This window comes from Ostrinia nubilalis, chromosome 17 (assembly GCF_963855985.1).
Source record: "Ostrinia nubilalis chromosome 17, ilOstNubi1.1, whole genome shotgun sequence".
NCBI classification, from domain to species: domain Eukaryota; kingdom Metazoa; phylum Arthropoda; class Insecta; order Lepidoptera; family Crambidae; genus Ostrinia; species Ostrinia nubilalis.
The window spans coordinates 2,946,910-2,960,807 of NC_087104.1; the positions used below are offsets into that span (position 1 = coordinate 2,946,910).

The window sequence follows — 13,898 nt, forward strand, 5'->3', positions numbered from 1 at the left end:
CTTTCACGCAAAAACTACTGAACGGATTTTAATCAAAATTTGCATCTAATTATATTAGAAAAATTGGACCCTAGCATTAAAACCAAAAAATAGGCTAGTTTCTGTTTTCGCACTGATCACTTCGGGTTCACTCGATATAACATCAAAAAATCTCGAAAACTAGCATTCTAAAAATATGGTTATATTATCTAAAACGAATTAATTTAAGATGTTTTATTTTTTTTTTGTCCCTTATATCTCGTCTGTCTTTTGGAGGTGACCTTATAGGCAATTTATGACGATATGTGACAAATTAAATTTCACGCAGGTGAAGCCGCGGACAAAAGCTAGTGTCTCAAATTGAGCTTTTTAAAAATAAAGTAGAAGAAATAAAAAGTGCATTATACTGAAAAATAAAAATATGATTCCGGCCAGGATCGAACTGGCGGCCTTCTGCGTGTAAAGCAGATGTGATAACCACTACACCACGGAACCCGTTAGGTATGTTTCGCCAAAAGACTACAAGACTACAAGAGAAAGCAATGGCTAATTTTAATTAAAACTACAGAGGTCGTTGTATTATTATAAAGGTTGACCGAGTTTCTTCCACCACTTGTTTTCAGCATCAGCTATATTATCCCGAAGTGGTAGCAGGGCAAACTATAGTCTGGGACGTGTATAATGTGCCCTGAAAAGGGCCTACAATCTTACACACTATGGCTGGGTTGCACCATCTTACTTTAACTTTGACAAACGTCAAAAATCTGTCAAACTCCATACAAAATACACCGGTTACCTATCTTCATAGTTACGGTCAAAGTTAGGTGGTGCAACTCAGCCTAAGTAGGTAACTATATAATAAATAATTTTATTTGTATTTAGAAATCAAGGTGGCGCGATGGCGGGCTCTTATTTATATGCAAGAGTTTTTAATTATGATATAGGTAGGTACAAATAAATCATGAGATTATAGTAGGTACTTACTTTTTCCCCAGCAAAGGCCATTGTAAATAAGGTGGGTTGGTTTCCTTTCATTTTCTATAAAACTTTTTATGAAATTGATCGTAAAATCATCTTTTCCGATCACAACTTTTATGATTATCATGAAAACCAAAACAGACCTCATGATGTCAATTCTTCAAACTTCGATGGTGTAATGAAAACTTTAAAAACACAATTTGCAAGTAATTGAGCAATTTAACTTAGTTTTCTAGTAGTAGGTAAGTTACAAAATAACTCGTTCGTTATGTTAACTGAAAACCATATTGCCTTTTTAGGGTTCCGTAGACAAATGGCAAAAAACGGAACCCTTGTAGATTCGTCATGTCTGTCTGTCTGTCCATCCGTATGTCACAGCCATTTTTTTCCGAAACTGTAAGAGCTATACTGTTGAAACTTGGTAGTTAAGTAGATGTATTCAGATGCAAAAATAAAAAAATAATAATAAACATTGGGGGCTCCCCATACTTAGAACTGAAACTCAAAAATTTTTTTTTCATCAAACACATACGTGTGGGGTATCTATGGATAGGTCTTCAAAAATGATATCGAGATTTCTAAAAAACATTTTTTTCTAAACCGAATAGTTTGCGTGACAGACGCTTCCAAAGTGGAAAAAAGTTGGTCCCCCCCCCTCTAACTTCTAAAATAAGAAAATGAAAAATCTAAAAAAAACATGTGATGTACATTACTATAAAAACTACCAACGAAAATTGTTTTGAACGAGATCTAGTAAGTAGTTTTTTTAATACCTCGTAAATCGTAAACCGCTTATTACCGCATAATCTTTCATACTAATAACTTAAATAAAAAATAATAATTTTAATTTCATAAATCAATGGTACGTAACCGTCGGTGCGCGAGTCCGACTCGCACTTGGCCGGTTTTAACTGTTTAACTTCAAAGGAAAAGTAATTTTGTTGTTAAAAGAAACACAGTAATTTGAAACATGATAATTTTCTTGTAATGCCTGTGTCACATTGAATATTAAAATCGTGCTCAAATTGCAGTTAAGTAAGTAAGTCTTATAATGAGTCCATTTTCTAAGCTTTATTGTTTCTAATATAAGTTCCTAATACTTATCTAATAAATAATATTTTATTACACTAGATAATTTAAAACATTGATAAATGTTATTTTTTTGCGATCTATGTGGATATTAATTTGTGTGCCAAACTACTCTAACGACACTACCACTACTTATTACGTAATTTCAACACTAACAACAAGTCAAATTTTTTACGTAAAGCTTTATACCTAGTAGGTATTATGCTGTATGTGCACTTTAATGGTGAGTAAAATTATAAAATATATTTTCCGACTTAATTTCGCCGCTGTAGCTTAGATATCCACTTTCTTTTCTTCGACTTGGCCCTCAGCTCCGTTCTGAAATAAAAGGAAAAAGATTCATTTAAAAAGTAGGACGTCACGTCAGTCGCCTAAGCTGTTCAACCTTGCCACAGTGGATACAGGTGTATGATGGTCAGCTACCGATCCAATGTCCACGAGTCTCGGTCCAGTGTTGGTTGTATCGACTACGGTTCTCTCTGTCTTGCTTGATCTTTATTCGACAGGCACGGGACTATTTCCACCTCTCGTTACCACCGCTGCAACTCCTGTGTAGCCAGGATCTACAGCTTTATCGCCAATAAAAACCCAACCTGTGAAGGTCAAGTTTGTCCCGAGGGAAAGTTAAACTATCATTGGACTCGTAAGGAAATATACCAGTAGAAAATTGGAGGAGTTTGAAGTTACGGTTCGAGCGACAGGCAGTGGACGGCCTGTGATAATGGGGAAGAGGCGATGGCAGATGATCACCAAAATGATCACAGCAGGTGTCAGTAGCAGTAGCACGTTCCATACAGCGTGGCCAGCAACGCCGGGAACGTATCAGCGACACGCTATTGAATGTGAAGACCGTGCCCGAACACCGTGGACACACGAGTCTGCTCTATTATAACAGAGGTCTACAAGCGAGGGTAAGCGATCAGGACAACTGGAGCTGGTAGCTGCTCTTAACAATTACCGTACCTTTTACTTGAGGGAAAGTCCTCAGTCAGTGAAATCGACCTGGAAGTGTCCAGGAGTCTCAGTCCAGCGGTGGCGGTACCTACCGACTCCAATTTTCTTTCCTCCACTTATTGAAAACATCATTCAGTGGGAGGTCAAGTGGTGGTCTTACAGGCGGTGGTAGACTATCTCCAGCATCAGCACAGCTGGCGCTAACAGCACTCCATACAGCGTGGTCAGCAGCGCCGGGTATATCGTCGTCGCCAACGCTGCTGAAAGATACAATGGAGGCCGCCTTCTTACTAAATTGAGGATAAGCCCACCAATGTCAGGGAGTCTTGGTCTACTGAAGGCAGTAGCGGTGATCTTCAGCGTGTTCTTTAGTCAGCAACTTCGGTACTTTAGTAGACGATACCATATCTGTAGTGGTTTGGGGACTTACAGGCGGTGATAGACTATATCCAGCATCAGCACAGCTGGCACTAACAGCATTCCATACAGCGTGGCCAGCAGCGCCGGTTAAATATCAGCCACCCGACGGTGCTGAAGGACACAGGTGTCAACTCTATGACGACGAAGAGTTACAGGCGATCAGCACATTGGAGCCGGTTCCAGCTACACTATAATAAGTTGTCACTGTACCTACTTACTTACTTGAAGGATAAGTCCTCTTATTCCAGCCACGGAGGTACCTACTGCGACTCTCCCCTTCAGTTGCTCTTTACTGTACAGATACACATAGTTCAGTTGAAGCCCAACAGATAATAGGACTTACAGGCGGTGGTAGACTATCTCCAGCATGAGCACAGCTGGCGCTAACAGCATTCCATAAAGCGTAGCCAGCAGCGCCGGGTACATATCAGCGACGCCCACGCTGCTGAAAGTTGCCACGGTGCCCGAGCACCGCGGCCGTGGTACGTGTAGACGGTGGTGGATGCACGACTGGATGCCGGACTCGCGGATTTTGATGAAGCTGGAATAGAACATCCCAAAATCTAAAGTTAGGAGGAGTAGACCGTCAATGCTAAATTTATAGATCTTAGTTGAAGGTTAGAGCTTCTGAATCATTCTTCAATTAAGAAGTGGTGATGACAATTTGAGGGAGTTATATTTTGTAATAGGTAAGGTGCTGATGCTGCTTTGTTTTTTAACACTAAGATGAAAATCTCCATAGTTAGTTATTTAATAGCAAGATATTCAAGTTTGACTACATCAGGTCATGAACCTAAATACTAGTATTTAGTTCTACCAATCTAAATTCAGAAGTTTCATGTTGTTTTTATTCTTGTTTGAATCTAGTTTTGATCGTCATCTCTTAATATGAGCCCAAGACTACAATATATCCGATAATAGATCAGTTCCTGAATACGCTTAGTGACAAGCTAAAATCTTTTGGGTAAAGAGTTCGTTCGTTCGTTTCAGCCATGACGTTCAATACTGGACAAAGGCCTCCCCCAAGGATTTCCAAAACGACCGGTACTGCGCCGCCCGCATCCAGGCACTTCCCGCGACCTTCACCAGATAAGTAGTCCTTGCAATGAGCAAAGAGTACGCCATAAAATTACTTAATCTTGAACGGGTCCTTGAAAGGCGATCGCTTCTGCCCCGGCACCCAGGGGTCGATCTCGTTGATGTAGTCGATCTCCACCAGGTCGCACTTCTCGTCCTCGCGGTACGTCTCCTGGATCAGCCGGTACCCAGGGTTCAGCTCCATGTGGAAGGCGAACAAGCCCTACGAACGAGGTTAAAGGTACTAATCATAGAGGACTGATGTAAAAGTGCTCTTTTTAAGCCTATTTACAGAAATAAATGAGTTTTAATGAGTTTTTTTTTATGCCCGTTTTCACCATCTATATTCATTCATTCATCATATCCACCAACATATAAAAAATTCCTGTTGTGTGTTACTATTTATAGGGGTCACTTAAAAAATAGGAATTGATGGTGAAAACGGGTATTTAAGGTACTTCAAATCAAGCCTAACCTGTGACCTAACCCCGTATTCACAAACGATGTTTGCTTACCTAAGTGAAGCAGCAAATTGAACGTTTGTTGAACAGAGCTCTGTGATTGGTTCGTTTGTGACCCTGTGCGTCCACGTGCACTGTGAGAGCTCATAGTAATGTTTGTGAATACGGGCGTTAGAGGATTAAGTATATCATAAGTGTAGTCAGTAGTGGTAATGCCACGCCTCCAGATCATCTAAGTATCACATAGTCCATCATTGTATCTTAAGTAAATAATAAATAAATAATAAATAAGTAAGTATAGGCATCTACCTAAACACTAGGAGTATCCACTTACCCGCCTGATCTTCTCTACTCCTTCTTCCATTGTGTAGTAGTTCGGTTTCTTCCCTTTCGGAGCTATTTTCTTATCGTAAATTGCTTTGCGGATAGGATCTTTCAGTTTCTGCAATCAAAATATACGTCGCTACATCGACGACCATCAAAAGGTTGCCATTTTACGAATTCAGGTAAAAATGGGTCAGAACCAGTTGCAGGAACCCAGTCTTTGTTCACAAGAAGTGATAATGAGGCGATAATAGTCCAATGGTGTCGGCGTCGGACTGTTGATTCGGATCGGGAGTTCGAAGCCCGTCACTGCTGGATTACTCTGGTAAACCCATTCGTAACAAAGGTATATCTAAGCAGTGTTTAACCGGACTTTTTGTAATTTGTGTTTATAGAAATATAAATACTTACCTTGAAGAAATACCTGTTATACTCAAAGTCGCTGGCTCCCAGCTTGAGAGGGGAGTTCAGAAGGTCCGGCAACGACCTCACTGAGGAGCTAGGAGCTCTGAGGAGCACGACAATGTTGGCCGAATACGCCGCGTACAGAATCGTCAGAGCCAAGAATAGCAGCAGGGTTACTCCTCTACCTGTTATTAAGACCGTGATCTGGATTTGTCTTTTGACAATGTGAAAGTCGTTATTACCTAACCTAAGTTCTGTAAATAAAAGTCTGATACGAAAGGGGAATGAGCATAATGCTAAAGGAGGAGTTCCTATGCACATAGCGTTTGCAAAAAAATTGGTGGTATCGTTTAGATGGCTGAACTTTAAGGTGGCTCTTTTACTACCTTTAATTTGCAGACGGGTGTTTCTATTCTGCTGGGGTGTTTTATTGTGCTACGTACTGACATGTCTTTGCTTGTAATGCCCTATTGTATTAAAATTAATGTCTTTCCTTTTTTCCACTATGAAATGAAACATAACAACTGTCTACAGTATTTTTGCGCACGGGTTATGCATAGCTTATTTTTATTGCTTTATAACCTAGAAACAAGAATAACAACAAAAAATTGTTCTGAATTTGCTTTTATGTGTAAAAAATAGAAAAATTCATATCAATGAATGTATGAAACATGAACATAGAGATGATTTAATTTGTTGCCAAATATTTTTTTTCTTTCTTTCTTTCATTCTTTCTAATTATTAAAACATAACAAACATCCATTTAAGATTCATTCTCACAAGAGAAAAATTAAAAATAGAGTCCAAATATTTATTAAAAATTCAAAGTTCTAATTTCCTGTCATGTTCCATAGAAGATTTTTTTCATAAAAATCTAACCCTATCATGCTTTCAGTATACTGGCCTTGGTAACGTCGTTTCTCAAATCCCACTATATTTTGATGAAAGCGTGCCCCTTGTTCTTGCGAATAAGCCCCCATAATTATTTATAAATATATTCCCAATGAGAATGTGACGTGCATCTTTAGAGACATTCTACTATGAAGATGGAAAATTCAAATCGCTATAACTTTTTAAAAAGCAAATATTTTCGATTTTTAATCGCACTTTTTTATATACATTTGCTTATATAATCAGAATATAATAAGTAAAATCCATGCGCAAAAAAAAAATTTTTTTTGTTGACCGGTGTAATCTGTTACAAAATCTTTAAATCTCGCTTAATGCCTCTCACTTAACATCAGGTGCGATTGCGGTCAAATACCTGCCTTGTTCTGCATAAAAACCATGAAATGCCAGTATTTAGTTGTGTTTCATCTTGTACTGACCTGCGGCATATCTTGGTTCGAGAGTACATCCTTGTTGCAAGACGGCTCCGATGATCAGGATGATCACGTCAGCCCACGAGCCATCCAGTTGGAATTGATGCTAAACAAAGGTAATGTTTAAGTTATAGTACGGTGTACACCTCTACACCATGACAAGCAAAGTATCCAAACAAAGATATTTTAAAATAATTGCTAATACAATGAGCTAAGGGGAGACGAATCTTTTTAAATCACGAGTAAACTAGCCTACAAGATAATTCAAGTTCCTACCATGCTCATAGAAGCCTCGCATTTCGAAGTTATGTAAAGGAACACGGAGCATCCCAGTACACATACCACAATGGCCTACCAAATTGCAATCATGAAGGGTAGTCTGAAAATGCCCGAGTTTAACGCATTCAATACGAGTACAGTAGTCCTTACCATACTCATGGAAGCCTCCCATTTCGAAGTGATGTAGAGAAACACGGAACATCCCAGTACACAGACCACAATAGCCCACCAGACCGCAGCCGTGAAGGGTAGAGTGAAGATATTAGATATGTAAGAGAGAGGAGGCTCTCGGAACACGAAGCGCACCGCCGTGGAGCCTACCATAGCGATGTAGTCCACAACTTCCATGCGCTCTTGGGTGAAGATTGTGAGGGTACCTGCGTAAAGCGATTTATACGTAAACTATTGATATATAAGGTTTACATTCCAAAAAAAAAATATTAGAAGAATAAAAGAACAAATACTAGTTAAAAAGAAATACAGAAGGGGAAGAGAAAGCTTTAAGCCTTAAAGCTTTAAGCCTTAAAGCTTTCTCTTCCCTTAAAGTTTAAGGGATCCAGAACTGATACATAGTATCGAATCAAATCAAATCGAATAATAATAAGCATCAATAGTCAATACCTAATGTAGTTATGTGCAAAGCGTAGCGAGTGCAAAGCTGCAATCTTGTGAAATAGAATATTTAAACAAATAATAAAGGTAAATAAACCATCATAATAATATTTTAAAGTAAGGCCTTTGGCCCATGAGGCAATAGTTAACACTCTTGCTTATCCGCACCATCGAGCAAAATCATCTTAAGACTCTTTAAAATGGTTTTAATGTCGTCGGGCAAGCAGTTCGTCACACGACATAGCATTTTATGCCACATCACAACATGGGATCAATCACAAAAGTCAGTTTCTCATCAAGCTATCTATTAATTCCTCACCAAGATCAGCTTTCTTCTTGATAAGGTCGTCGACGATGCCCTGCCAGTTGCCATTCTTGTCCCTATACCCCCAGGTGTGGGTGAAGGTCAGCTCCTCAGAAGCGTTCAGCATCTCGAAACAGATCCTGACGACGCTGTACGACATCTTTGTGATGGAGTCTTGATGGAGTTGGCTGGAATAAATAGTTTATTATGACGTAATTGACTAAGTATAACGTCGGTTAAAGCTTTTAACTCAAAAGCTCATGGATTAATAGGTATACTAAATTCATAGAGATACGTACTATGTAGTATTGTTAATAATTCATTTTCATTTCAGTTATAGGATGTCCACTGCTGAACATAGGCCTCCCCCAATGATTTCTATGTTGATCTATTGATTATTTGGTACTGTTAGTTAAAAATGACAAAAAGGTAAACTTCATTAATTTACGGATAGTCAAAGCTGCGTAGAGCAAAAATGTAGGTACAACGTTATTAGCAAACTGATGTTAACAGATTAAAAATATAACTATGTAGGTATGTAATTCTAAAATGTCTGGTATGATTAATGATTTTTGTCATGATGACGTCTACACAGCTTAGTGATTAATGGAATAATGTAGAAAAACTTAAACTGATTGTAATAAGAGTTATTTATATTTAAAATACCTTAGCCTGGTCAGAATTGCTCTAGAATTAATTAATGTAGAAAATAATCTGTTATTATGCTACTTGCTATACACTGATTAAATTAAGCTCTACCAAACAAGTTTAGTTATTTATGCAAATGTAATAATATTAAATTGTGCCATCGTGGAGACTTGTTGGACAAGTAAAATTAGCATGAGAATTGAAATATTATTACTTACTAGCGGCCGCCTGCGACTTCGTACGCGTGGATCCCGTTTTATCCCCTTCAACTATCTTACGCGGTTTAGATTTTTTCATACAAATATTTTTCCCGCTAACTCCCGTTTCCGTGGGAATTTTGCAATATCCTGTTGAAACTAAGCTTTAAGTTTACTAAGGTACCTGCATGCCAAATTTCAAGCGTCTAACTTAAGCGGTTTAGATTTTTCATACAAAAGGATTTTCCCGCTAATTCCCGTTCCCGTAGGAATTTCGGAAATTTCTTGTTGTAACTAAGCTTTAAGTTTACTAAGATACCTACATGCCAAATTTCAAGCTTCTAACTTAAGCGGTTTAGATTTTTCATACAAAAGGATTTTCCCGATAATACCCGTTCCCGTGGGAATTTCGGGAATTACTTCTTGTAACTAAGCTTTAAGTTTACTAAGGTACCTACATACCAAATTTCAAGCGTCTAACTTAAGCGGTTTAGATTTTTCATACAAAAGGATTTTTTTCCCTCTAATTCCTGTTCCCGTGGGAATTCCTAAGTATACTATAACCTGCCCAGGAGTATGAAGAATAATTGTACCAAGTTTCGTTAAAATCCGTCAAGTAGTTTTTGTTTCTATAAGGAACATACAGACAGACAGACAGACAGACAGACAGACAGACAGACAAAAATTTTACTGATTGCATTTTTGGCATCAGTATCGATCACTAATCACCCCCTGATAGTTATTTTGAAAATATTGTTAAGAAGAGCCATCTATTGGAGCGCGTGAGAAGCTCCAACCAAAGATCAATGGCAATACTATCACCGAGCACACCGCATCGATTACGTCACGCGATGTCAAGAAACCACAACAGATGGCGCTGAAGCACACCTATATAAACGATTGCACGGACGCTTAACGTCTCTCATTCGCTTCGCATCGCTCGCACGGTACGGACGTGCGCTCCGCCTCGCCCGCCCGCTCGCATGCGCTGCGCTCCGAGTTCCTCGAGCTTATCGCCCTCGCTCTGCGAGTCTTGTTTCTGTGGTGTTTTGTCACAATTACGTGGCTTGCCCGCGGCTACGCTTGGGATACCTAACGGTGATAACGAACAAGCGTAGTTAAACGCCTTTCTAAAGGCGGTTCGGTTCGATTGGGAGCGACCGACAGTGCCTTTTTCAAGGCGCTGAAATTTCCTGCCGCCGCCGGTATATTAGGCTGTGAACCTTGGCCTCCTGGAAGGCACGTTTGAGAGGGTGAGGCGTTCCTCCTCGCCCTTGAGACACTCGGTTTCACAGTCTTTTCACTGCCGGGCGTGACCCCCCCTACCCCTCCCTATTTTCCATCCCTGAAGGAGCGTATCCCTGGTTGTTTTTGCGACCGGGGCCCTCCTGAAGGACTGCTAGGAGTAGGTACTCACCCTACGTCGCGGCGTTGCTACGTTGCGGCGTAGTTACATTGGTTAGGGCACACTTTTCCCACTCACCCCGCACGGTTTACACCGACTGTGCGGGACTTACACACCGCTATAACCACCGAGTTTCTTGCCGGTTCTTCTCGGTGGTTGCGACTTGCGAACCGGCGTAGATTCACGCGTCGCGAATACACCCTCCATGCCATGGACACGGAGGAACTATTAAAGTTCCTCCGGGCCACTCACCCGGAGGTCCTCTCCGGGTTTAAAGCCCACATACGGGCAAAGACCCTCGCAAGCTCCGTCTATGAGGAGCCTGCTTCCCCATCATGTCCCGAGGACGCCATGTGCGATCCTAACTCGGCCCCGCTACCAATCCCGCTCACGAACGACCACTCTATTATCATAGAGCACCAATCCCATGCCCCCAGTAGGGACATGGATTGCGATTTTCCGGTCTCGGACGCCGACGACGATGGCTTCACCACCGTCAGTCGTTCGAAGAGGACCCGCAAATCCGCGGCCTCTCCCCCTCCTTCCACCCCTGCGAAGGCACTGAAGGCCAACTCGGGCCTATCCCAGCCCTCGCAATCTTCCCAGCCCTCCGGCTCGCAGTCGAGCACCGGCCGGACTGCCAGAGTCCCCCCAGTCTTTGTCCAGGACAAGGCGTCCTGGAACAAAATTTCCGGCGCGCTCAAGGAGCGCCACATCAATTTCTCGCACGCTAAGTCGTGCAATGTAGGCATTAAGGTGTCCTTGTCCACCTCGGACGAGCACCGAGCCCTAACTCGCTTCCTTGATGAAAACCGTATCGGTTATCATACCTTCCCCCGCGAGGAGGAAAGGGAGCTGCGGGTTGTTATCCGTGGCCTTCCCAAGGAGCTAGACTCCGCCTCCATCTTGGCCGACCTCAAGGCACAAAACTTTCCCGTCAAACAGGTTCACCGTCTGTACAGGACTCGTACACGTGAACCATTTGACCTTGTCCAAGTAGTCTTGGACTATTCCAACGAAGCGAAATCGATTTTCAATTTGAAAACGGTTTGCTTCATCTCCGGGCTCAAAGTTGAGCCACCCCGAAAGCGCGGCGCTCCCGGCCAGTGCCACCGCTGTCAACATTACGGGCACGCTGCCCGTAATTGTCACGCCCGTCCTAGGTGCGTCAAGTGCCTAGGCGATCACGGCACAGCCGACTGTGTCCGTGACAAGGCCACAGCCACCGAACCACCGAGCTGCATACTGTGTGGTAGCCAGGGTCATCCTGCGAATTATCGCGGTTGTCCCCGGGCTCCACGCACTCAGCCGCGTGCCCCCATCCCCTCTGCCTCCAGGCAGATCAATGCTACTCGCAACTTTGCGGTAGCAAGTGAGGCTCCTAGCCTCCGCCCCAACAGGCCCAATGCTTGGGCTAGGCCTCTGGCCTACACCCAGGCTGCCAGCCTTACTCCCACACCCACCCAAACAGCTGTGGCCCCACTCGCGCTCCAGCAGGCTCCTCAACCCCACCCAGCCCCTAAGGCTACGCCAAAGGCACCTACCCAACAGGCGCCTAACCCAAGTCCCCCTGCCCCTAAGGCACCAGCCCACAAAGTCCCGGCCCCTCAGGCCATGCCCCAGCCTTCACATTCACCTGCGGCTGACATTAAGTTGGTCAGAGACTTCTTTGGCCAAATTAATGTCGGCGAGATGTTTGTGATCGCCGCAAAACTGCGCGCGACTAATGGCGTAGGCAATATCATGGATAGGTTATCTATCCTCGCCGAACACGTAGACTTTTGCTACGCTATCTCCTCTTTCCACGCTCCGTAATGGCTAATCCCACCGCTAGGATCAAACCCCGGTCAATCACCTTAGCATTTTTCAACGCTAACGGTCTTAGACAGCAGAAGGACGAGGTTACTCAGTTCCTTACCGACCACCAGGTCGACATCTTTCTGGTTCAAGAGACCCTCCTAACACCCTCTATTCGCAATCCTAGGATAGCGAACTACAATATCATTAGACACGATAGGCCCACACGTGGCGGCGGCACGCTTATTTATTATAAGCGTTCTCTGCACTGTGCTTTAGTCGATCCCCCTTCTCTCTCTAACCTAGAAGTCTCACTCTGTCGGCTAGCCATGACTGGACACGAGCCCATCCTCATCGGCTCGGTTTACCTCTCCCCGAACAAGACTCCCTTAAGGAGCGACTTTCAGGCCCTCTTTGCTATGAATAGTGCAGTCATTCTTGGCGGCGACTTTAATAGCAAACACACTCATTGGGGTTGCGTAACATCCACTGCCAATGGCAACATGTTAAGCGAACTCTCTGAGGAACTCATCTTTGACATCTTAGTCCCTATGACGCCCACTCACTATCCTTACAATGTCGAGCATCGGCCCGACATTCTGGACATGGCAATTCTAAAGAATATAGGCCTCCGCCTACACTCTATAGAAACCATGCACGCGCTCACTTCTGACCATCGCCCGGTCGTACTACAACTAGGCTCTCCTGAGTCTACACCCACTATGAAGACAATTGTGGACTGGGACAAACTCAAGGTAAAACTTGGGAACTGTCAGAGCCCACAACTGTCCTCAATCCCCGACGATATAGTTTCGCCTCACGAAACTATTTACGCGATCGATGCGCTCACTAGTCACATCTCGGTCGCCATCGGCGACTCGTCTAGGCAAGTGCCTGCGATGGCTAACCACCGTCTCAGGTTGCCGGACGACGCGCGAGAGCTATTGAGGGCAAAGAACGCAGCCACTCGCGATTACGACGCTTATCCAACCGAGGAAAACAGAGCCCGCCTACGTTCCTTACAGCGCGCTGTCAAGGCTCGTATCGCGGAACTCCGTAACAATCAGTGGGATGATCTACTTAAAGAAATCTCGCCATCTCACCACGCCTATTGGAAGTTGACGAGAGCCTTTAAGTCTGACACCGTAGCGTCCACGCCACCGCTTTTACGTCCCGATCAAACACTTGCGTTTGACGACGACGCCAAAGCCGAATGTCTAGCCGACAGTTTAGAAGCACAGTGCTCCCCCAGTACCCTCCCAGTAGACTCTGCCCACCTCCGCATGGTGGACAGCGAAGTCGAACGTAGAGCCGCCCTCCCTCCGACCACAACCCTAGACCCAACCAACGTCAACGAGGTGCGAACGATAATCAAAGGTTTCCGTCCCAACAAAGCCCCCGGCCCGGACCGTATCTCTAATAGAGTCTTACGCGCCCTGCCCGCCCACCTAGTATACCTCTTAGTTGCTATTTTCAACGCGGCCATGTCTCACTGCATCTTTCCCGACGCGTGGAAAGAGGCAGAAGTCATTGGCATCCCGAAGCCCGGTAAGAAACTGGCTGACCCCACAAGCTACAGACCCATCAGTCTCTTAAAGACTATGGGTAAGTTATACGAACGTATAATTGTTTCTCGATTAAGAGATT

General features: G+C 43.3%; 1 protein-coding gene and 1 non-coding gene across 2 annotated transcripts in view; both read right to left on the minus strand.

The window, feature by feature from the left end:
- Positions 1–401: 401 nt before the first annotated feature.
- Trnav-uac (transfer RNA valine (anticodon UAC)) lies at positions 402–474 on the minus strand. The gene has a single exon. It is a non-coding gene; the product is annotated as a tRNA-Val (tRNA).
- A 1,609-nt stretch (positions 475–2,083) lies between these two features.
- Positions 2,084–13,898, minus strand: part of LOC135079834 (glutamate receptor 3-like) — a 37,389-nt gene continuing 25,574 nt past the window's right edge. The window contains exons 5-12 of the mRNA XM_063974449.1: positions 8,220–8,392; positions 7,439–7,665; positions 7,016–7,115; positions 5,694–5,872; positions 5,293–5,400; positions 4,554–4,720; positions 3,764–3,961; positions 2,084–2,364 (exon numbers count right to left, since the gene is read on the minus strand). Coding sequence (XP_063830519.1) covers positions 2,301–2,364; positions 3,764–3,961; positions 4,554–4,720; positions 5,293–5,400; positions 5,694–5,872; positions 7,016–7,115; positions 7,439–7,665; positions 8,220–8,392 — 1,216 coding nt within the window. The 3' untranslated portion in view covers positions 2,084–2,300. The remainder of the gene's footprint in view (positions 2,365–3,763; positions 3,962–4,553; positions 4,721–5,292; positions 5,401–5,693; positions 5,873–7,015; positions 7,116–7,438; positions 7,666–8,219; positions 8,393–13,898) is intronic.